This window comes from Petromyzon marinus, chromosome 13 (assembly GCF_048934315.1).
Source record: "Petromyzon marinus isolate PM22_M1 ecotype Great Lakes invasive population chromosome 13, UKy_Petmar_22M1.pri1.0, whole genome shotgun sequence".
Lineage (NCBI taxonomy): Eukaryota > Metazoa > Chordata > Hyperoartia > Petromyzontiformes > Petromyzontidae > Petromyzon > Petromyzon marinus.
This window is the reverse complement of record NC_133679.1, coordinates 286,011-308,814: the sequence shown is the minus strand read 5'-3', so window position 1 is coordinate 308,814 and position 22,804 is coordinate 286,011. Positions and strand designations below refer to the sequence as shown.

The 22,804-nt window shown below is 47.0% G+C and overlaps 1 protein-coding gene across 6 annotated transcripts in view; it reads left to right on the top strand.

Annotated features, from left to right (window-relative positions):
* The first annotated feature begins 5,166 nt into the window (after positions 1-5,166).
* The window catches only part of FOCAD (focadhesin), a 42,046-nt gene continuing 24,408 nt past the window's right edge, over positions 5,167-22,804 (top strand). For 3 of the 6 annotated variants that reach the window (XM_032953783.2, XM_032953779.2, XM_076066745.1), the window contains exons 1-16: positions 5,167-5,316; positions 6,726-6,807; positions 7,295-7,369; positions 8,230-8,384; positions 8,971-9,081; positions 9,719-9,820; positions 10,450-10,651; positions 12,396-12,602; positions 14,527-14,617; positions 15,410-15,591; positions 16,079-16,342; positions 16,785-16,889; positions 17,244-17,345; positions 17,855-17,985; positions 19,431-19,557; positions 21,045-21,179. In XM_032953783.2, coding sequence (XP_032809674.2) covers positions 6,754-6,807; positions 7,295-7,369; positions 8,230-8,384; positions 8,971-9,081; positions 9,719-9,820; positions 10,450-10,651; positions 12,396-12,602; positions 14,527-14,617; positions 15,410-15,591; positions 16,079-16,342; positions 16,785-16,889; positions 17,244-17,345; positions 17,855-17,985; positions 19,431-19,557; positions 21,045-21,179 — 2,043 coding nt within the window. In that variant the 5' untranslated portion in view covers positions 5,167-5,316; positions 6,726-6,753. Of the gene's footprint in view, positions 5,414-5,440; positions 6,808-7,294; positions 7,370-8,229; positions 8,385-8,970; positions 9,082-9,718; positions 9,821-10,449; positions 10,652-12,395; positions 12,603-14,526; positions 14,618-15,409; positions 15,592-16,078; positions 16,343-16,784; positions 16,890-17,243; positions 17,346-17,854; positions 17,986-19,430; positions 19,558-21,044; positions 21,180-22,804 lie in introns of those variants that run through there. The other 3 variants (XM_032953782.2, XM_032953781.2, XM_032953780.2) reach the window with 3 other exon arrangements.

Genomic DNA, 22,804 nt, shown 5'->3' with positions numbered 1-22,804 from the left:
GATTCATATTCTTGGTTCTTTCGGTAAAGTCACGTAGAAGGGAAACAATAAAATAATAAAAATATAAAACAATAAAATTCTCACGACGTTTCGACTGCAACACAAGCAATCATCATCAGGTGTGAAACCCACAGCAAGAAAATTTGAAAACATTTGAAAAAATATGTTGTTGTTTGACTTGCATCCCACTGGGATTTTTTTGCACACAGCGTTGGTGTACGGTGCTTTTTTCAGGAATATTTAGCTGTTTTTTTCATGGATTTTCTGTTTGCACAGTCATATAGTCACTTTAAGTTGTTTTCTTGTTCGTGTTTTTGTTTTTTTGTTTGTTGTGGTTGCACCCGATTCAAGAGCGGAATTGCTCACAGGGCTATACCAAAATAAATAAATAAACGGAAACTTTCAATTTACCGAAAGAACCAAAGAGTAAGGATTCCTGCAGTCACGAAAGCTTCAAATCAAGATTGGTGTGTTGATATATATTCGCATTGAATTAGATAATGGAGTTATAGTGCCCAATTCATTTCTGAGCTGCCAATGTTAATTTGGAAAACAGATTGGCATAAGACTGGAAATTTGGCCATTGTATTCACCCGATATTGAAAAAAAAGTTTCTGACAACACAGTGAAGGCTTTGTCATAATCTTCTAACAATCGGATGCACATGGAAAGATTTGCATCAGTCACATTGTGAGTAGCCCATGTGCGGTCTAGTGTCAATTATTTACATTCACACTCACTGCACACGCAGAGCTCAATGACTGGAGGCTGCATTGCAGAGGTCAGGCGCCTTGCCGCTCACAGCCCATGTAATCGTCACTGAACATTGTCATTAGTCAATAGAGAAGCCCATTTCATTGAGGTGAAGGTTACCAACAATAACACTTGACTCGCAAAAGGTGCAGTGGTCAGCTTTAATAGTTTTTTTCTTTCTTTGTGAAAAAATATGTTGTTGTTTGACTTGCATCCCACTGGGATTTTTTTGCACACAGCGTTGGTGTACGGTGCTTTTTTCAGGAATATTTTGCTGTTTTTTTCATGGATTTTCTGTTTGTACAGTCACGTAGTCACTTTAAGATGTTTTCTTGTTCGAGTTTTTCTTTTTTTGTTTGTTGTGGTTGCACCCGATTCAAGAGCCGAATTGCTCACAGGGCTATACCAAAATAAATAAATAAATAAACGGAAACTGCTAACTTACCGAAAGAACCAAAGAGTATGGATTCCTGCAGTCACGAAAGCTTCAAATCAAGATTAGTGTGTTGATATATATTCGCATTGAATTAGATAATGGAGTTATAGTGCCCAATTCATTTCTGAACTGCCAATGTTAATTTGGAAAACAGATTGGCAGAAAACTGGAAATTTGGCCATTGTATTCACCCGATATTGAAAAAAAAAAGTTTCTGACAACACAGTGAAGGCTTTGTCATAATCTTCTAACAATCGGATGCACATGGAAAGATTTGCATCAGTCACATTGTGAGTAGCCCATGTGCGGTCTAGTGTCAATTATTTGCATTCACACTCTGCACACGCAGAGCTCTATGACTGGAGGCTGCATTGCAGAGGTCAGGCGCCTTGCCGCTCACAGCCCATGTAATCGTCACTGAACATTGTCATTAGTCAATAGAGCAGCCCATTTCATTGAGGTGAAGGTTACCAACAATAACACTTGACTCGCAAAAGTGCAGTGGTCAGCTTTAATAGTTTTTTTCTTTCTTTGTGAAAATAAGACGCAAGATAAATCTGATTATCAGTTTAACTCTGCTTCGCTTGCAACCGTCATCCAATGGGACAGGGAGCGGGGAATCCCAGGAATATCAAAACAAAACGGCGTAACGCTTCGTCACACTTAGGGCATAGCGGTGACCCCAGGCGGGGTACCAGGTCAGGCGCCCTGAGTCACCACGACGCGTTCCCCACGCCAGCGGCTCCCAGCCGTAGGCGCTGAGACAACGCGACTCCCCGTGGCGGAGTCCTTCCGCTCCCTGCCAACACCACACGTCCGTGACCTCGCCCCGGCGTGGAATCCACGAGACGTGCCCTGGCGTCTCGTGTTCTCCAGAGCGAAGCACCGTAAGGACCGAGGACTCGACCTATTGTAGTTTGTGGATTGGCGTGGCGGGTACATATACAAGCGTGCGGGTGTGTTGTGGGAAAGTTTTGCTGGGAAATACTCTTGAGAGCGACTCATAAACACGACTTGGAGATGCCTCTAACGTGGGAGGCGAAACGTCGTGGAGGAGAAGGGAGCTTTCTAGATTTGAAGTTTGCGTGACTGCAAGGATCCATACTCTTTGGTTCTTTCGGTAAAGTCACGTAGGCGAAAAAATAAACAATAAATAAAAAAATGAAAAATCACGACGTTTCGATTGTAACACAAGCAATTATCATCAGGTGTGATAACTACAGCAAGGACATTTTTACTGAAGTGGGTTGCACTTCAGTCATTTAAAAAAATATATTTATTATTATTTTCACCTACGTGAATTTACCGAAAGAACCAAAGAGTAGAGAAATGAGCTATCCTGAAAACGCAGCTTTTCTGAGCATTTCTCACTCATCGAGCAGCGAAACCCTATACATCAATACAATTGTTGTTTGAATTGTTACCCTGATGCATCTAGCCATTCAAAATTAGGAATTCCATACTGACACTTGACAAATGTCAAGTGTGTGGTGCTGGCGTTATTAAAGAGACGTGGTTAGAGCCGAGCGTGCCATGGCCGGCCTCCGTGTTTCGTGCGGGAGTCGCGGGAGTGGAGGCTGCGGAGGGGAGAGACCGCCACCACCACCTCAACCACCACCATCACCACCATCACCTCCACCATCACCACCTCCACCACCAACACCTCCACCATCACCACCTGCACCACCACCATCACCTCCACCAACATCACCTCCACCATCACCACCTCCACCACCATCACCACCATCACCTCCACCATCACCACCTCCACCACAATCACCACCACCACCACCTCCACCATCACCACCTCCACCACCATCACCTCCACCATCACCACCTGCACCATCACCATCACCTCCACCAACATCACCTCCACCATCACCACCTCCACCACCATCACCACCATCACCACCTCCACCACCATCACCACCTCGACCACCACCATCACCTCCACCACCATCACCACCACCATCACCACCTCCACCACCATCACCTCCACCACCTCCACCACCATCACCACCATCACCACCTCCACCACCTCCACCATCACCACCTGCACCACCACCATCACCTCCACCAACATCACCTCCACCATCACCACCTCCACCACCATCACCACCGCCACCATCACCACCTCGACCACCACCATCACCACCACCATCACCACCTCCACTACCACTACCATCACCACCTCCACCTCCACCACCATCACCACCTCCACCACCATCACCACCTCCATCACCACCACCTCCACCACCATCACCTCCACCATCACCACCTGCACCATCACCTCCACCAACATCACCTCCACCATCACCACCTCCACCACCATCACCTCCACCATCACCACCTCCACCACAATCACCACCACCATCACCACCACCTCCACCATCACCACCACCATCACCTCCACCATCACCACCTGCACCACCACCATCACCTCCACCAACATCACCTCCACCATCACCACCTCCACCACCATCACCACCTCCACCACCATCACCACCTCGACCACCACCATCACCTCCACCACCATCACCTCCACCACCATCACCACCTCCACCACCATCACCTCCACCACCTCCACCACCATCACCACCATCACCACCTCCACCACCTCCACCATCACCACCTGCACCACCACCATCACCTCCACCAACATCACCTCCACCATCACCACCTCCACCACCATCACCACCACCACCATCACCACCTCGACCACCACCATCACCACCTCCACTACCACTACCATCACCACCTCCACCACCATCACCACCTCCACCACCATCACCACCTCCATCACCATCACCACCTGCACCACCACCATCACCTCCACCACCATCACCTCCACCACCATCACCACCTCCACCACCATCACCACCTCCACCACCATCACCACCATCACCACCTCCACCACCATCACCTCCACCACCATCACCACTTCCACTACCATCACCTCCATCACCATCACCACCACCTCCACCATCATCAAACGCAAATACAACCCGCTCAAACATAATTACAAAATCATACATTTCCACACGTGATAAGCCACTTTGTAGAGCTATCATTTGTGGCCAGGTAGCTTCTGAAAAATTAATTAATATCTCAGTAGGCTTTACCTGGTAAGATAATTCTAGAATAAAAAAATAGTTAAAATGTATTTGTATATTTGCTTAAGTTATTTGTTTATCTTTCCTGTACGTTGCACTCCTTTCGTGTGTTTGTATTGTAACGTTCTGACCCGCCCCTACTGGACATTTGTGAAAAAGAGCTTCATAGATTTCTGCTGCACTGCCAACAAACTCCATCCTCGTGCTGCCCAACAAACTCCATCCTCGTGCTGCCCAACAAACTCCATCCTCGTGCTGCCCAACAAACTCCATCCTCGTGCTGCCCAACAAACTCCATCCTCGTGCTGCCCAACAAACTCCATCCTCGTGCTGCCAAACAAACTCCATCCTCGTGCTGCCCAACAAACTCCATCCTCGTGCTGCCCAACAAACTCCATCCTCGTGCTGCCCAACAAACTCCATCCTCGTGCTGCCAAACAAACTTCATCCTCGTGCTGCCCAACAAACTCCGTCCTCGTGCTGCCCAACAAACTCCATCCTCGTGCTGCCCAACAAACTCCATCCTCGTGCTGCCCAACAAACTCCATCCTCGTGCTGCCCAACAAACTCCATCCTCGTGCTGCCCAACAAACTCCATCCTCGTGCTGCCCAACAAACTCCATCCTCGTGCTGCCCAACAAACTCCATCCTTGTGCTGCCAAACAAACTTCATCCTCGTGCTGCCCAACAAACTCCGTCCTCGTGCTGCCCAACAAACTCCATCCTCGTGCTGCCCAACAAACTCCATCCTCGTGCTGCCCGCGCGAGGCGCCAGAGCGCTGCCCGGTCCACGCCGCGGTCGCGTGACGTCACCGCACGAGGGGAAGCGGAAGCGAGGCCGAGGGCGTGGCCGTCTCCCAGCCCCTCCCCCTGGAGTGCGGCTCGCGCGCGAGGGACCCCCCCGCACTCCACCCCCGCACCCCCCTTAAGAGCGCGCGCGCCCCCCCTCACCCCCTACCCCGCCGAGAAGGCGCCACGTGACCTCAGCAGCAGCAGCGGCGCCAGCGCGCTCAGGTGAAGCCCCGTGCGGGCCGCTGGCAGCGGCAGCCCGAGCGGTCGACGGACCCAACTCTGCCGTGTCGCCCTGCGCCCTGACGCGGGGAGAGTGCTGGTATTTGAGCGTCAATGAAAGCCGGCGTGACACACGATAGGAGTAGGGGGGGGAGGTGTGGCGAGCAGCACCGCACCCGGCCGCCTTTGTCGCCAGCGCTGATGTTTATACACCGCACCGGGGACTCATTTAAGGCCGAGTCGACCTAGAAGCCGCTTCAGATATTCGCTCTCACAAATATTATCTGTCAGCGGGAAGCAAAGCAAGGGGTTCGGAACAAGCGACCAGTGGGCTCGCATGGTTCACGCGGCTGCATCCACATGATGACGCCTTGGAGTTCGCACAGAATCAGAAAGGGTTTTATTCGCCATCAACGTTCACACAGACACGGAATTTACTTTGGCAGGATGGTGCATACATTCAACATATAGAAATCTAAAATCTTAAATAAGTGGTAAACAAGTCTTACTAAAATAAGGGTTCAAAGTCTAACTAACACCAAGGGGCTAAAGTATATAAAATTGAATAAATATAGAATATAAAATAGCAATAAGATACAATCTTAAAATAAATAAAAAATACAAATAGGGTAACATAGTTAATATTGGCAAGGTGTTATTTGTAGATAAAAGCGATGCGGCTCGGTCACCCCCCGTAACCAGAGCTTGCCAGTGTCACTGTCCGCGGTGTTTGTCTTGACGCGGCCCCACGGGCACCGCTGCCAGCCACGGACTCTCGAGTCCACTCGGTACCGCGACTCCCATTGCCGCTAGGAGGAGAGCTGAAGAGTTGAATATGCTGACTTCTGGAACACTCCCTCACCAACAACACTCGAGCGCCACAATTCAACGTTTGTAATAAGAGGCAATGGGGTATATTCAGGTTAAGTTCTCACACAATGGCCTTGTGACCTGTGCTATATATTTCCATCAAGAATCTCACCCAGATCCGGAAGACGTCCAGAATAAACACCCCATTCTAGAGCAAAACATCGCACCTTCTAGCTCTTTGCGTTTAGTCAATGACACCGGTGTAGCCGTCAATCGCATCATAATAGGGCGATATGCACATCTTCATGAAAGGAAATTTCAAAAAAAGACCCACAGTAGAGAGATGATGGCATTTGAACCCAAATACAGTAAACCACTTAAGTCTGCGCTCCTTCAATGGAGGAGGAACAGCAAAACCTCGCCAACTCACCTGAAGCCTTCTCGTCGTGGCTGGCAGACCTCGAATTGGCATTTAGCTGCTGAACATATTGTCATAACAGACTATAATCAATCCTGGTCCTTGTCATAGTGTGGAACCGGCCTTACGCTGAGATGATCGATGCATCTCGTTTAATGGGTTTCACGTTTCTTACATGCCCAAGGTGAGTGGCCGCACTTCCACTCGCAAAGATGGAGGAGCTGAAGAAGCGCCTGGATTTCCAAAACGTGATCGTACAGACACAGGTATGCGCCGCTGCCTCTGCATACCAACATTTGCACTGCATGGAATTTGCAGTCCCGCATGCATGAATGCCTTCGTCTGAAGCCACGGGCAGGTCTTTAATCGAATATTTATTGAGGACCTTTGTATGACAACTCGGTCACAAAGAGTAATGGATAATGACTAAATGTAATAAATATAGGTTCTGTTTTAATTCTTATTTGGCAAATTAACTTGACGATTAAAATATAGTTCTTTGCAAGATTCTTGCTAATCTATTGATTTTCAATGCAAATATTCATGCATCTGAATGAGACCGATGCTAGGTGGGGTTTTTCTCACTTTGAAGCAGTTTTTGTCAATTTGTCATGTTTTTAAAAAAATATTCGACATTTATAAATTTCACATGCAGACATTTGAAAAAGCTTTAACAATGCTATTCATTGAATGTGCAACGTGTATTTTGTTTAAAAGTGTTTGACCTTATGTTCCCTGTTTCCATAATTGTAGGCAGTGGATAAGCTGGTGGCTGAGGTGCTTAAAGAAGTGAAGGGCACTGGCGTGATTGACAAGACATCGCATGAGGTATGATTGGCATGTCTCGAACTTGGGTCTGTAGGCTGCATACCTTGCACGCGTATCTCATTAAGCCTGCCCTCACTGTAAGTGTGCTGCTGAGTGCGTTTGGGTCTCCAGGAAGGCCAGGCATTCATTATTTTATGAACGGTGCTTTGTGCAGTGAGATTGAAGCTGGCAGCTGGGTTCCCTTGGACTTAATCCACAGCATATGAACATCATATAAATATTTTCACATCCTTTTTAATGTTACTACAGGTGTAGCCTCGCTATCAGTGCACTTGATTGTAGGCATGCACCACACGAATACGGTACTGAACATATAAAGTATTTCTGAAAATACCGATATGCTTCTTCATCCTCTTGTATTTTTCACATTTCATTTGTGCTTTCGGCATCATGCTCATTAGAAGAATGCATTTACATTTGGATATCTCGCATGAAGCAGTGCACAACTAAATGGTATGAGAACAGTCTTTGGAAGATGACATCACAGAACTGCTTCTGAGGTCCCTTCACCTGCTTATAAGACACTAGGTGGACCACCACACTTGCCCTGTTGTCTTTGTCACGTGATAAAAACAGATTCAAGCCATTAGCTGGATTATGCTAAGTTAAGCAAAATAAATTTATATATTTTTTATGTGCAGTCATTGTTGACTGTTTTGAGACCATGAATACTTGAAAACACGGTTTTAATGATGAGTGGCTGAGACCCAAATTCGAATGCAAGATTAATCTCAGTGGAGTGGGCGCAGTGCTGTGAGCCACCAGGATATATCGCACTTTGAATTTGTTTGCCGCTGCACCCAAGGCTACTTGTTGTCTTGTCGTGATTGGCGGTGCACGTGCTGAATGCTCTGTGCCAGAACCCGGCCCTGCAGCTTCTGTGGGAGAGGGCCTGCGGGGGTGACGTGTTGGTACGCAGCTGCTGCTGCCAGGCCCTGGTGGCCCTGGCACGCAGCGGCGTCGCAGACCCGACCTACGTCCTCAACACCTTCCTAAACATGGTGCCCTCCGCCTCGTGAGTGCCTGGCACCGCCAACACAGCTGTCATCTGGTGGCACTAACCTGGGGATTGCTTTATTACATGTGAACTACGAAGCATAATTATTTTTGTTATTAATATGCTTATTATTATTATTGAGGATTTTTAGACTGATCATTGTACAGTTGCAATTAAATTCCAGAAACATTAAGCAGTTATCGTGTGACGAACGAATGTGTAAACACACGAGGATAAGAGTTAACACTTGTCTTGAATTGAGAAAGGTTATATTAGCTTTTGAAAAGAGACATTTGTAGGGAATTCTAAAGTGGGTCAGTGCAAGAGAAGAAGCAGAAAGAGAAGTGTTGTGAGCAGCAGTGTGGTGGTTGAATGGAGTGTGGGTGAGAAGCAACAGTCAGTCCGGTTGACCGAGTCCTCAACACGGGTGGAGGAATCAACGAGTGAAGTTCACAAGAACAGTAACCACAGTCATAGCGATAAAAAATCAACTGCCGGTGAGCGAGCAACTGGAGTGAATCAGTGAGTGCTGGATCATCAATCAATCCGACAATCAATGCTGTACATTGAACACCCTTGTGGCGTGGCCGTGTTGTGTTGGCAGGCATCTGCACGGGGTGGTGAGCAGCCTTGGGGAGTTGCTGCTGCTGCCTGTGCGGCAACTCCTGGCCAAGGATCCAGGCTGCACTCACTTCAAGAGCCCCTTCACCATCAGGTGAGCGCTGGCGGGGTTTGGTTCTGCGCAAGCTGCCACTATTAATACCATGATTTACAATCGGTTATTGGGTGAGGTTCATATTATGTGGAAGGCCTATATGCATTGAGCATACCCAAAATGCACCAAGGATCATGGTGTAGCCAGAGTACGGGAGCTCCCACAGTGTAAAGGAGGTGCACGGCCTGCATGGACTGCAGAGAGTATCAGACCTTTTGAGGTTGATTGGATGCCATGCCGATCAGCTGTAAGTTTCAACAACAGCAGAGGACTCAGGGTTGTAAATGCATCAAGGATAGTGTGGTTTCTTAGTTATTTCTCGATGACTTCCCTTTCCACAACTCTCTACAATAGTTGTACCTCAGTGTGCAAAGATTGTAGCAAGCGTCTGCCTTGGTGTTCCACTCTTCAGAGTGGACTGCTCTTGGTAACAATGCTTTAGCCCAGAATTGCTTTTTTGGTAAGGCCACGCTGACGTCACGCGCAATGGACATGCCGCGACGCATGTAGGCAGTAACACACATGTGCATAGGGCAGTGGGGAAGGGGCGCTGGGACACGTGGTTTCAATTGGGGGCCACCATACCATATATGTTGAGAACCACTGTTGCAATGAGCATGTGTGTGATGTCTCGTAGGAGCCGACCCCACCCCTACATTAGTGTACTCACGAACCGGCCTGACAGCTGGCCTGTCCTCCTCCAAAACATCTCCACCATGCTTTGCACACAAGAGGAGAGGTATTAACTTGGCACCCATCCCACACACGCACCCACGGCCAACTGCACACACAGCCATGAGTAGAATGTCACTGATTTATCCAGATATAAAACTGATGTTTAGAGGTTACGAAATGTCAATAAATCAATAGAGAGCAACTCAATGTTTTTCTATTTCAATAGAGTTTTGTAAAATTGTACATTTTTTGTCTCTTATTACTCCTGTTTGTATGTGTGTCAGGATGTGTGCATATATATAGTATTTATATATATATTTTAGTTCCGCCAGATGGTAGAAATGGTTAGAGTGCGCATGACTCACAATCAAAAGGTTGAGAGTTCATATCCCAGTCGGGGTTTGACTAAGCCCGTCATCTCTTCAGAATCGATAAATTTACTGCCATTTAGTGGGAAGACAATAGCGGTTGTCCTGAGGAGAGATTGGTCCCTACCATGGGAATGTCAAATATCCTCTGCTGACTCAAGACCACCAACAGAGATGAGCTTTTCATGTTTTTCTTCCTTGGTTCACTTTACTCTCAGAGAGCCAGGTCACTGAGATTGCAGGGGGAAGGTAGTTGGCCTGCTGTCCTGTGGCCTGGCTGTCCTTTGCTGTGCCGCATGACGAGAGTAACTCCGCTACGTTGCAGCCTCACTGGCTTTGTGGTGGCCGCGCTGGAGCCGTTCGTGCGGTTCGTACTTTGCGAGCCGGACGAGGGCCACGCCAACGCCACCCTGCGGCTGGGCCTGCTTCAGGCCTTGCTGCAGACGGAAGGCATCGGCGGCGGTCGGCGCAGGCCCACGCACCGGCACGCGCTCCTGCTCCTGCACAACCTTGTGCCACACCTGCAGGTCTGCAGCGACTCTGCCTTTCACCTGTTCACCTGCTCATTAAGGGACGGCTACTGCTTGCGTGGCACAAGTGATTGGTTATTGTGCCTTTTAGGTAGTGCAACCCAAAAACAAATGCTTGTTAATTTGTTAAATTTTCAATGTACTCGCTTGTAAAATTGACTTATGTTATAGGAGAGATGGTGTTTCACCTATCAGAATATAACTTTTGTGATGCGGCCCAGCGGAAGCACATTCTCCGCTTGTTGCAGAGGGTCTTGGTTTGACCTTGGCTGGCCGCCCAGGTTAATACTACTGTGGTGTGGACTAACCTTAAAAATATGTGGTCTGCTTCACAGTGGATGGTAAAGATCCCCTCACATCATTTAAAACTCGTAGGCCATTGTGTGCTGGGGTCATGGTCTAAATTTACCAAGTTACAAAATAATATCCACAAATTACACAATTGGGATTACATATAGTAATCATTGCCCCCTCCTGACAGACTAATACACACTTGCAGGCCAGTGCTGGTTCAATTGCTACACAGGGACAGCTGCTCTGAAACACCCTGTTGTGATAAAAAATAAACCATTATTATTCTAAGAACAAAGACGTTGTTTCACCTCTCAGAATACAACTCTGTTGGTCCATATGCATCAAGTGTACCCAATATACACCACGGATCAGAATCCGAATATGTATTTATACTGGAGGAATCCGATGGGTTATAAAGCTCTTTTTCACAGATGTCCAGTAGGGGCGAGTCAGAACATACGAGAGCCGGGGTACAGGAGCTCTGACTGTGTGAATGGAGGTGCAGGAACTGCAGGAACTGCAGATAGTTTCAGAGCTTTTGATGTGGACACTGTTTGAGATTGAATGGCCTCTGTACCAACCAGCTATAAGTTTCAACAACAGCAGAGGGGTCGGTTGTAAATTTGTCGAGGATAGTGTGGTTTCCTTAGTTCCCTCTCGATCACTCCCCTTTCATAAACTGTCTACAACAGTCGTACCATAGGATGCAAAGATTGTAGCAACCGTCAGCCTTGGGGTTCCACTCTTGTTAACAATGCTCAGACTTGTAATTTAATTTAGGGTTTGGCCACGTAATAATCTGGCCAAATTTGTGTCATTAAGACACTCCACCACCCAAAATAGCCAAACAAATTAAGTTGCCCTGTTTACATGCATTTGATGCACAAATAATTATTTCAGCTCTTCGTAAAGTTGAAGAACATTTTTTACTAGTTGAACAATAGGTATTACGTTTTGCTTGAAATTACATCAAACTTCTTCATGAGAATCCAAAATCCTTTCAAGTCACTTTACTCCTGAGCTTGAACACGTGACAATTTTAATTGTTTGGTTATGTCAGGTGGTCGAGGGTCTTAACTATACAAATTTGGCCACAGTTCTGTGGCCTAACCCAACAGTCAATTATGAATCGGAGCATTGGCTGCTGAAACCTACATGTTAAGGTAATGCTCCTACTTGAATGTCAAGGATACCGACACACGGCCCAAGCATGTGTCCAGCATGGTACACACTATTTTGGTGGTATTTCTCTTTATTGACCATTCTACTTCACGTGGCTGTAGAGTAGACACAACACCATTTTATATGACAAATGCATTTTATGACAATCCTGTGCATTAAATATTTGAATATAAATCTAATGTATTTTTTTACCTGAGCAGCATCATTCCGCATTCATATCTCATGCCACTTTACGGCTTTGACCGCATATGTGTGTGTGTGCTAGGCATGGGACCCAGCACGTCTCTGTGAATGCCAGCTGATCATGGAGTTTCTGGCCAGGGCCATGCTAAAGCAACCCGAGCTCTGGCAGTCCCAGCTCCCACAGATGGCCCTGCAGTTACTGTGCCTTGCCGAGTTGGTCCTGCGCATCACAGGGGACTGCCAGACCGTCGTGTCACTGCTGCAAGCCATCCAGGCCACAGTCCCTGAGGTAACTTGCAGTGTTGTGTAGGACAGCAGATGCCTGCGGTTGCTGCTGCTGCTGCGTCCACGGTTGTGACATTGCAGCACAATCTCCGTTTGCGTCTCTTGACCGGTTTCATAAAAGTACAGCATTTTGAACAGCATTTTAATTACATTTAGTTTTTACGTGAAGCAAGCGTGGTGCGTCTTGTGTAATTGCTTGCGAGCGAGTGCTCCTGATATCCACGTAAATCCGCTGCCTTTGGCTGCCTCGTGCTGATAATGCCATCATCCACAAGCGGAATTGGGAAGCGTGATGAGTGTCGTGAGTAGTGCCAGTGCCCATGCCCGAGTATGTGGGTGGGCTGGCGTGTGCTTGCCTTTAGAGGTACAACAGTCACTGTTAAATCTGTTGTGTGCTCAACTGAGCATTGGGTGGTGCCGATGTCTGTTGTCCATCCTGAGCCAGTGGTGTAAATTCTGCATTTCTTTGGTGGCGACTAGCATGTCTGTAGTAGGGCTGAACGATTAATCCATTTCAAATCGAAATCTTAATTTGAAACAATGCGATTAGCAAATCGCAAAGACTGCGATTTTTTGCAATTTGAAAAGTCCTATTACTTTCTTATTGGAATTGTTTTTTGTATTATTATAACTTTATTTATTTAACTTAACAATTGTTCTATGATTGCTTGTTCTATTTCAATTACATTTTTAAAAATAAATACATGTTGGAAGCAATTCTTGCATTAAAATATATAGAGCAGTTAATATTTTGATGGTATCATGTGGTAATGCGCCATCACATGTTTTAAATCTGTTACACAGTGAATATTGAACTGAAGCTTTACTTAAACATTTTTTTATAGCAAATTAAATCGCAATATCTGTCAGAAAAAACGCAATTAGATATTTTCCCCAAATCGTTCAGCCCTAGTCTGTAGCATAACCACTACTGAATTGGAGTTGACCCACAACTTGAGAATTGAACCTGCAGCCTTGTGATTTGTAACTATTTCTCTGACCAGTTCTGGGAATTTGCATTAGCTTCCCGTGAAAGTACATAAATATTAAATCATTGATACTGCACTGGGAATTTGCATTAGCTTCCCGTGAAAGTACATACATATTAAATCATTGATACTGCACTTGAAGGAATTTCATGGACTTGCACTTGTATGCCACCAACCAGGCAGATAGAGGCACAGTGCCCACCTCCAATAAGATTACCATGCAACGTGCTTCAGAAGATGTGTGAGCAAGGGCACCTTGAGTCGCAGAGGGAAGGCACTGAGTGATATTAGGGGGAGGAGGGGGCTCAAGGGAAGTGGGTGTGCTGGATTTTTTTGTGCTACAGGGCTTGTCAGAGGCTTGTACCAGTCCTCAACACAATGCTTTTTTACTTGTTCTTATATAGCTTTATCATGCAACATAGATCCTCATTTACTGGCTGGCTTGCCTGCATTTTAGTTTGTAAATAAGCGCCGTTTTCTTTCCATAATAACTTTAAACATCTGTCCTTGTAATCTGTATCCCTGCTTGTCTCCCTATAAGAATAGGCCATTCTCATGGGATCTTTGACTTTCACATGTGGGATTTATTTGGTGTTTGTGAAGAGATTTGTGGGTATATTCTATGGTTCTTTCGGTAAAGTCACGTAGATAGAAAAAATAATAACAATAAAATAATAAAAAGAAAGTGAATAAAAAATAATTAAAATAACACGACGTTTCGATCGCAGCACAAGCAATCGGCATCAGAAGCATTTTTTATTATTTTATTATGATTTTTTTCTATCTACGTGACTTTATCGAAAGAACCATCGAATATTAATTCCTGCAGTCACGAAAGTTTTAAGTCAAGATTTGTGGGTATTCTCATTGTCTGTGATGCCACGCTGTGATGCCCCTGCCTAAATGCCCTCCCCTCTGGGCTGCTGTTGCTGTCTGCAGAGTTTCCCACACCAGCAGGTGCTGGCAGGCATTAGTCTGCTCCTGCTGCTGTCCCCCGCCAGCCAGAGTGAGGTGGCAATGCTGTCCTTGGGTAAGTCTGGCAATCTTCATTATGAACGTTTGCGCCGGTAGTCTGCAGCCTGTGCGCTTAATTGCCTCTAATGGAGGCCTGAAATTACGTGTGTAATTAAATAAGCTTTTAACAATAAATTTCTCGGTTGATCGATTGCAGTTAAGAAGTTGCTTGCAACCTGTGTTTTTATTGTTTTCTGGATTAAAAAATATATATATACTTTCCCATTATTATAAAAGACAGAATCTCGTTTGTGTTTTATTGAAACTTGTTGACAATGGACTGTTTTTCCATTGAAAAGTGCTGGCATTCTCGTGTGTTTGCCAGGCGCTTGTGGGCGCAGTTGTTTCTTTTTTAGATACAGCTCACGGACACCACAGACGCCATGTGTTCTAAAGGCACTGAACACTGAACGCTGATGTGGAGTCTGTTATTACTCGCTCACCAGTGTGTGATAAGCCATCTTGTTCATAACGTCAGTTATTCTTTTCCATAAACGCCTCATTGAGTCTCTTTCTGCAGGATCACATGTTGAGATATTTGGCCACTTCCTTTATATAGGGAGTGTTTTTCTAGACGGATGAATTTGGATGATCGAGACGAAACTTATACAATGACACAGATGAGGGAATAACACTGAAAGGTTGGCAGAATTGGGCTCACGAGTCAACCTGCTGTGTTGCTATCTACTGGCCACCTTGCAGCGCGGCAGCAGTTTCACTGCCCTGATAGCGCTGGACTTCCAGGTGCGCGCACCACTGCACGGGGCACGTGATGCGCTGACCCTGACTGTGATGTCCGATCTCACAGTGGAGAGCGTGCTGTGCCGGGGAGACGCGTGCGGCCCTGTCACCACGGTGCTGCTCATGCCGCTCCTGCACATTGCGTCGTCAGCCCCACGTGCCAGCACGGGCCTCGACTGCCAGGCTTGTGCCGCTCAGCTGCTGGACAAGCTAGAGCGGCTACAGGAGGATCGCACGGGGTACACACAGGTGGGGTCGCTGTTCTTTGCCTTTGTTATCTACTGGTGGCAGACCCGTCCTGCTGGTTGCAGACCCGTCCTACTGGTGGTAGACATGTTCTTTTGGTAGAAGATTTATTTTGGGTGGCTACATGGCCCAGTGGTAGCACGTTCACCGCTTGTCCCAGAGATTTGTGGTTTGAATGCAGCAGTCCGTCCTAGTGAATGAAATAACCGTAAAATACTACGCCCTGTCTGCTTCATAGTGGATGTTAAAGATCCCGTGATGACAGTGGGTGTTGGTGTAATGTTCCAAAATTACCTACGAATTACTCAATTGGGATTACACATAGAAACGTTGCCCTCATACAGCAATACTGCAGGCTACACATGTGAAATGTTGTGCTTTTGTGACGATAGCCTCCTGCTATAAGAATGACGTGAATACTGAACGCACCAATGATAAAAATTGATTTGTCAAGAGTGAATGTGTCAATGGTGGTGCGTGCTCCATGCAGCAGGAGTGCGAGCTGGACTTCCCCCTCACGGGTTGGTACGCCGTGGTGCGCTCCGTGTGGAGGGCCGTGCTGCGCTTCTCCCTCGACGCCGGCCAGGCGGAGCGACACTGGCTGCAGGCAGTGCGGGGATCCCTGCTAGTACAGGACAGAGTCCCCTTGCACGTGACCTTGCTGGTGTCCTTTCTACTGGCCACCAGCGGCAAAGAGCACCTGCAGGAGGTTCTCGTAGGCTGCAGTTCACTCGCCCGAGCTGACCCCACGCAGGTGATGGCGCATTTGTTGTCGAGTTGCATAGTTATGCATGTTACACTCGTCATGAAGATTCAATTAAGTCAGTTGCGTAAACCATGTGATAACAATATTCTAATATCAGCTTGGGTCACCGTGGCAGCAGGGTGGCATAGTGGTAATATGCCTAACATAATTAAGGGCCTGGGTTTGATTCCTGATGAGAACATCTTTCGGTGTGGAGTTTGTATCTTCTCTGCATGTTCTACATGGGTTTCCTCTGGTTCTCTGCCATAGCTAAAACCTGTACAATTTAACTGGTATTGTCCAAACATCGCTGAAAAGTTGTTTGCCAATTGCTCAATGAGTCTTGACAGTCAGTGAGGCTTCCCTGCGTTAACAAGCATAATAGTCATCATACTAACTTGCAAGGTTTTCACTGTGTGTGTCGTGTGGATGGGTGTTCTGCATGCCACAGGCCCCGTACCTCATCCCTGTGCTCATGTACAGGCTGGGCAAGCCACTGGAACCAGAGATATACCACAGCCTCCTGTACAGCCTGCCCACACTGGGCACCCACAAGGTCAAACCACTTCCTCACACATGCTCCACTCAATTCCCTTGCAAAGTGACCTCGTGTACTTGTGTGGCATTGAGTACCGAACATAAAAGATCTCTGTCCTTTTGTCTGTGAACCTCTGGACTAAATTGTTTTCTCACCACTGCCCTCTGTTGCAATCTTAAACCGACCTATCGCTGCACAAAAACGCAACACGTTTGTCAATAGCATAATGTGCTGTGTCTGTACTATGTGTGCTGGGTGTGCTGTACGTGTGCGCTGTGTATGCTGTGTCCTGTGCATGTGTGCTGTGCATGCTGTGCATGCATGCGTGTGTGTGTTTACTATGTTGTGTGTGCTGTGCTGTGTGTGCTGTAGGCTTGCGTGGCCCAGGTCCTGCGCACTGTGCGGCTCCTCGGCACCTATCCCTTGATGCGTCCAGTTGCTCTCCGCTTGCTGTCTAAGCTGTGGCAAACACAGGTACACATTCATACGTGCACCCATACAACAGCAACAAGCGCCATTCACCACTAAGTGGCGGTGACGACACTACGGCGCTTGTGCTAGGCTATGGGCACGTTAAGGCCACATGAAGTGTCGAACACCCACTGGCAGGAGGTCATGGGGCAGACCCAGGTGCCATGGGTTAACTGACTGAGATGACTAGCCGATGCATCACCTGTGCCCCTACTATGCCAACTTGCTGTGATTTAGCCGCCCGGCGCTCCACTCGTTGTTGTGAGCGACGCTCCTCTGCCCTCCATTGTTGCTGGAGGGTGACTGCCTCCAACTACCCAGTAGCGACCTTCATGAGCCTCCTCCACAGAGGATGATCTTAACACCGCTGGTACCAGTCATCGACAAGTCCCCTCAACTCCACATCCTCTCGTACCACATCAGCCCATCTCTTCTCTAGCCTGTGCTGTGCCCTTTAGCGAGACAGAAGCTGCTTTGTCCTTGTGCGCGTCTATGTGGGGATGCGCGTGCAGGATCGTGTGTACCCAGAGCTTCAGAAGGCAATGGCGGCCCTCGATGGGAAGGCTGGGACCTTGGGCTGTGAAGGACTGTGGGACTGCGTATTGTCCAGAGCTGCCACAGTACGCGACATATGTCGCAGCAGGTGGGTGGAGTGTCCAAATGCATTTTGGATGGCAGAGTGGCGCAGTGGAAAACACTTGGCCCTCACAGCAAGAAATACGTGGGTTCTATTCCATACTCAGATGCCTTTCTGTGTGGAGTTTCCATGTTTGTGTTCTGCATAGGTACCCTCCGGGTTCTTGGGTTTCCTCTTAGACCTTAAACAAATCACATAACATATCTGGTATTGGCCAAATATATCAATGATAAAAATGTATCTGCAAATTACTCAATTTAGATGATGTTTAATAATAACAACATCGTCCTCTCCTGTGAAAATTTGGAAGGACCCTCCTGACAAAGAGTCCTGACATTTGGTGAGGTTTTCCTCAGTAAACAAGCATAATAATGCAATTTAATATTAATTGCCATATTCTTTGGTTCTTTCGGTAAAGTCACATAGATATAAAAATAATAAAAATAAAGTTACTAAAACAAAACACTAATACTCTTTGGTTCTTTCGGTAAAGTCATGGAGGTAGAAAAATAATAGATCACGACGTTTCGATCGCAACACAAGCAATCGTCATCAGGTGAGACAACCACAGCAAGAACAAACTGCTGAAGTCGGCGAGAGATCTGCCGTGGCACGAGGTTATATAGTGGGCCTCGGCAGTAGGGGGGGAGAGAGAAGTGGGGGGGGGAGGAGGCGGGGCAGAAAGTGAGGATGGTTATAAACTCAGCAAGAATAGGTTTATAATATAGACTGCCAGTACACTCACCAAGCTTAAAAACCAGGCTAAAGTCTACATTATAGACTGTCAGTATGCTCACCGAGGTTAAGAACCAGGCTAAAGTCTACATTATAGACTGCATGTACACTCACCCAGCTTAACCATTGCTATAGTGTACATTATAGACTGCCAGTACACTCACCAAACTTAATAACCAAGCTATTATAGACTGCCAGTACACTCACTCCGATTAAGAACCAGGCTACAGTCTACATTAATATTTTTTTAGCATTTGTATATTTTCAATGTTTTATTTGTATTATTTTTATTTTTCTAGTCACTTTCTTTTTATTTTATTTTTTCTATCTACGTGACTTTACCAACAAGAACCAAAGAATATGAATTCCTGCAGTCACAAAAGTTTTAAGTAAAAATGTAATTGCCATACTTAGAAACAGCTTTGTCTGTGCATTTATGCCTATTTACATATCAGTATGTGGAGAATTTTCAGGGACAATCCAGGAAGTCAAAATTCTGACTCGCTGGAGTTTATTTTGATTCCCTGGGTTCTCCTGTTGGATGCTTTGGCATAGTTCCAAGCGGAACGTCATATCTAATTGCTGACTGCTGATCTGTAGTTCCAAGCGGAACGTCATATCTAATTGCTGGCCGCTGCTTTGTGATGAACAGCGGGTCATGGAACACGACCTCGGCGACTATCCCCCAGCTCTAACGGTGATGGTGCACCCCGCAGGCCCTACCAGCACGGGGCGGACATGGTGGCGGCCGTGTCGCGCCTGCTGGACGAGTGCCGCAGCGACGAGCAGGCGTCTGCGGCGGCGCTGGCCGTGCAGGGCCTCTACGCCCTGTGTGACGCCGAGGTTACGCCGCCGCTGCTGCCGCTTCTCCTAATCTCCCGGGGCCATGGCTGGGCCCGCTGTCCCAGCAGCCGTGTTCCTTACAGATGCGCTGTGCCGGCACTAATAGGCGCTACTCGCTAATAGCACTTGCCCCAACAATCTCTCAAAGGCTGTATGGGGTGGCGGGGGGGGGAAAGAGTCTTCATATTTTTGTGTATATGTCAAATTGTGTTTATGGATATGTGTATTTGTGTCTTGTTTGTGTGTATTGTTCGGTGTATATATATATCTTTGTTTATATTTGCGTATGTAGGCATGTATTTATGTAGCTGTGTGTGTGGGTATTGCTTGGAGAGCAAAGTGTAATGGATAGCTCCTTGTGCTGCAAACCAAGTTCAATTCCACCTCACTCTGCCAATATCGGTGATGTGCGTATATCCAAACCGGTCCTGGACCTCCCCTAGGGTGACTTGGCCTTAAATTAGTGTTTGGTGTGGTGGGTAAACATTAGCATGAGGGAGATAATGGCCACAGGACGTTTGTTAAATGTGTAGTGTAGCACAAGTCGGAGACGAGGTAGTAGCAGGAGGCACCTTCTTTATTAACACTGCTTAGGTTCACAGGTTCACAGGCTCGTTCCTTCTCGATGTCGTACAGCCCAGCCTAGACACAACCCTAACCGCGTTACACTGACGGCGTCGACCGAGACAACCAGCAACTGTCCAGCCGCGCAATTATCGAGTGAAGGCGCCAGCGACAAAGGCGGCGAAGACAACAGCGACAACGAGACGAGTCCAGTCCCAGAACCGGCAGCCCGGAGCTCTCGCTCTCCACTGCTTTTATCCTACTCGGTGCGGCTTGGCTCCGCCCTGGCCACGCCTCTCTTCTCGAACCCACTAGCGGGTTCCAGGGGCTTCCCGGTGAGGTCTTCCATGACCCTTGCCCCAGTTCCTCCGTCCCTGCAGGCACTCACACCGTGTGTATGCTCAACGGTGTCTGCGCTCACTGTCCACCACGTTGCTGGACAGCAGTCGGCGTTGTGTCACTACAAATGCAATACCTTGTCTTTGTATATATTGGTATATATCGGTGTATGTTTGTGTATTTAGATGGGGAGCAGTAGTATTACCAACTTGACAATCTGAGTTCGATTTCAGCTCATGGCCACCAACATCAGTGACGATTATCTGAACCGGTCCTCGGCCTCTCCGAGGTCGACTCGGCGTCAAAATTAGTACTTGGTGCATTGGGTCAACATTGCCACTCGGGAGACAAAGGCGGCCGGACATGGTGCTGGTCACTTACACAAACTTGTGCCGTGCCGGCATTCATATGTGCGCGCTAACAGCACTTGCCCCAAAATTCTGAGGGATATACAGGGGATCTTTGTATTTGTATATAGCTGTGTGTAGCGATGTGTCTGTTGCTTGGTATATATGTGTGTGTGTTTGTGGATGTAGGCGCATGTGTAGGCAATCTATACAGCTGCCATCATGTCTGTCTTGCAGGTGGTGGATGTGCATTCCGCATGGTCTGCGCTCTCTTCGCGGCTGCTGGCCGACCGTCGGCCGCTCGTGCTGAAGAACTTGAGCGAGCTGTTTGCTCTGGTGCCCTTCCTGGCTATCAAGACGCCAGAGTATGAGGTACGCCACACAGGCCAACTCTACACCCTTTGTAAAGCATTTTGGCGGCAGGCGAGGTGGTGCAGGGGTACCGCTCGTCCCTCACAGCAACAAGTGCCAGTCTTCGATTCCCCACTCGGGCACCTTTCTGTGTGGAGTTTGAACGTGTTCTCCCCCCTGTTCTCTGCAGTTTGAGTGAGTGTGTGGAGTGAGATAGTGTGTGTGGAGTTCGAATGTTCTTCACCCTCTGGTTGGCATGACTTCCTCCTATAAGCTAAAAACATACAATGGATGTTTGTTGAACTTCTTTTGCACCGTAAGTAGCCAACCATGATATTTGGAGGTGTGGTGGAAGGACAACAAACTAAACATAAAAAGCAGTTCTGAAAAAATGAGTTTTAAATCTAAATCTAAAAGTGTATAGCTCCAGTGGCTTCCTAATATCGGAAGCAAGAGCATTCCAGACAGCTGCAGAAGCGCATCTGAAAGCGTGCGATGCAGTGACCGTCTTTTTTTGATGGCGAGCCAAAAGCCATTGCGAGGATGTAACTGGTATTGGCCAAACATACCAATGTTGACAAAGTACACAATTGGAATTACACATAACAACATCCTACTTGGAAACCTTGACAAGACCCTGCTGAGAAGGAGTTGAGGTTGTGGGAATTATTCTTCACCTTACCAATGAGCTGAACAAGAATAATTGGTGCAATGCTTGTGCATCGCGTGACGATTTAAATTGTTTGGCTGTGTCGGGTTGAGAAGGATTTCACGACATAAATATGGCCATATCATGTGGCCGAACCGAAACATCTGTTATGAATCTTAATATTGGCTGCAATGAGCTATGTGTAATATTTAACAACATGTAAAACTGAGAATAGGTTTTCCCCTTTTTTCTGGCAACAGAACAGGTGTTAAGATGTTAAAACACCAATCTGAAACCTTTTACAAGGAATCATGTCTACATTAACCACAATACTTGTGGTCAGAATGCAAAAACAAACTCTGATAATATATACATTGTCTTTGAAACTGATTGGTCCACATCAGAGACAGCTTTCTTTTGAGCCTAGTCTCAAACGGTGTTAGACCAGAGGACGCATTCTGACCACAAGTATTGTGGTTAATGTAGACATTTTTCCTTGTAAAATGTTTCAGTTTGGTGTTTTAACATCTTAAAACCTGTTTTATTTGCCAGAAAAAAGGGGAAAACCTATTTCCATATTTTTGTACTGGCAATGGAGATCCCATGATGTAAAACTGAACTTAGGCTATTTAGGGCTCATCTTGAAACTTGCTTTATGTCAGCACTGCCCCAGGCTAGGATGTCTGCTCGGGTGTCACTGTACTTAGAATTCTCGACTCTCATTGCCAAGTTGCAAGTTCGAATCACCAGTCAGGGGCTAACTCAGATGATCGTTCCCCAAGGGTTGATAAAATCCGTACCACATAATGGGAAATTAATCGTACTTGTATGATGCAAGACTAGCGCCCACTATTAGTGCGTGACATTTTACACCATTTGCTGTGAACAGCCAGTGGCGATGGCACCTTCCTTCAATGGAACGGGATGACAACTTGACCTGAATCTAGGACGGACGTGAAGATTGAAGTGACGATCCACAGTGGATCAGAGAGAGTAT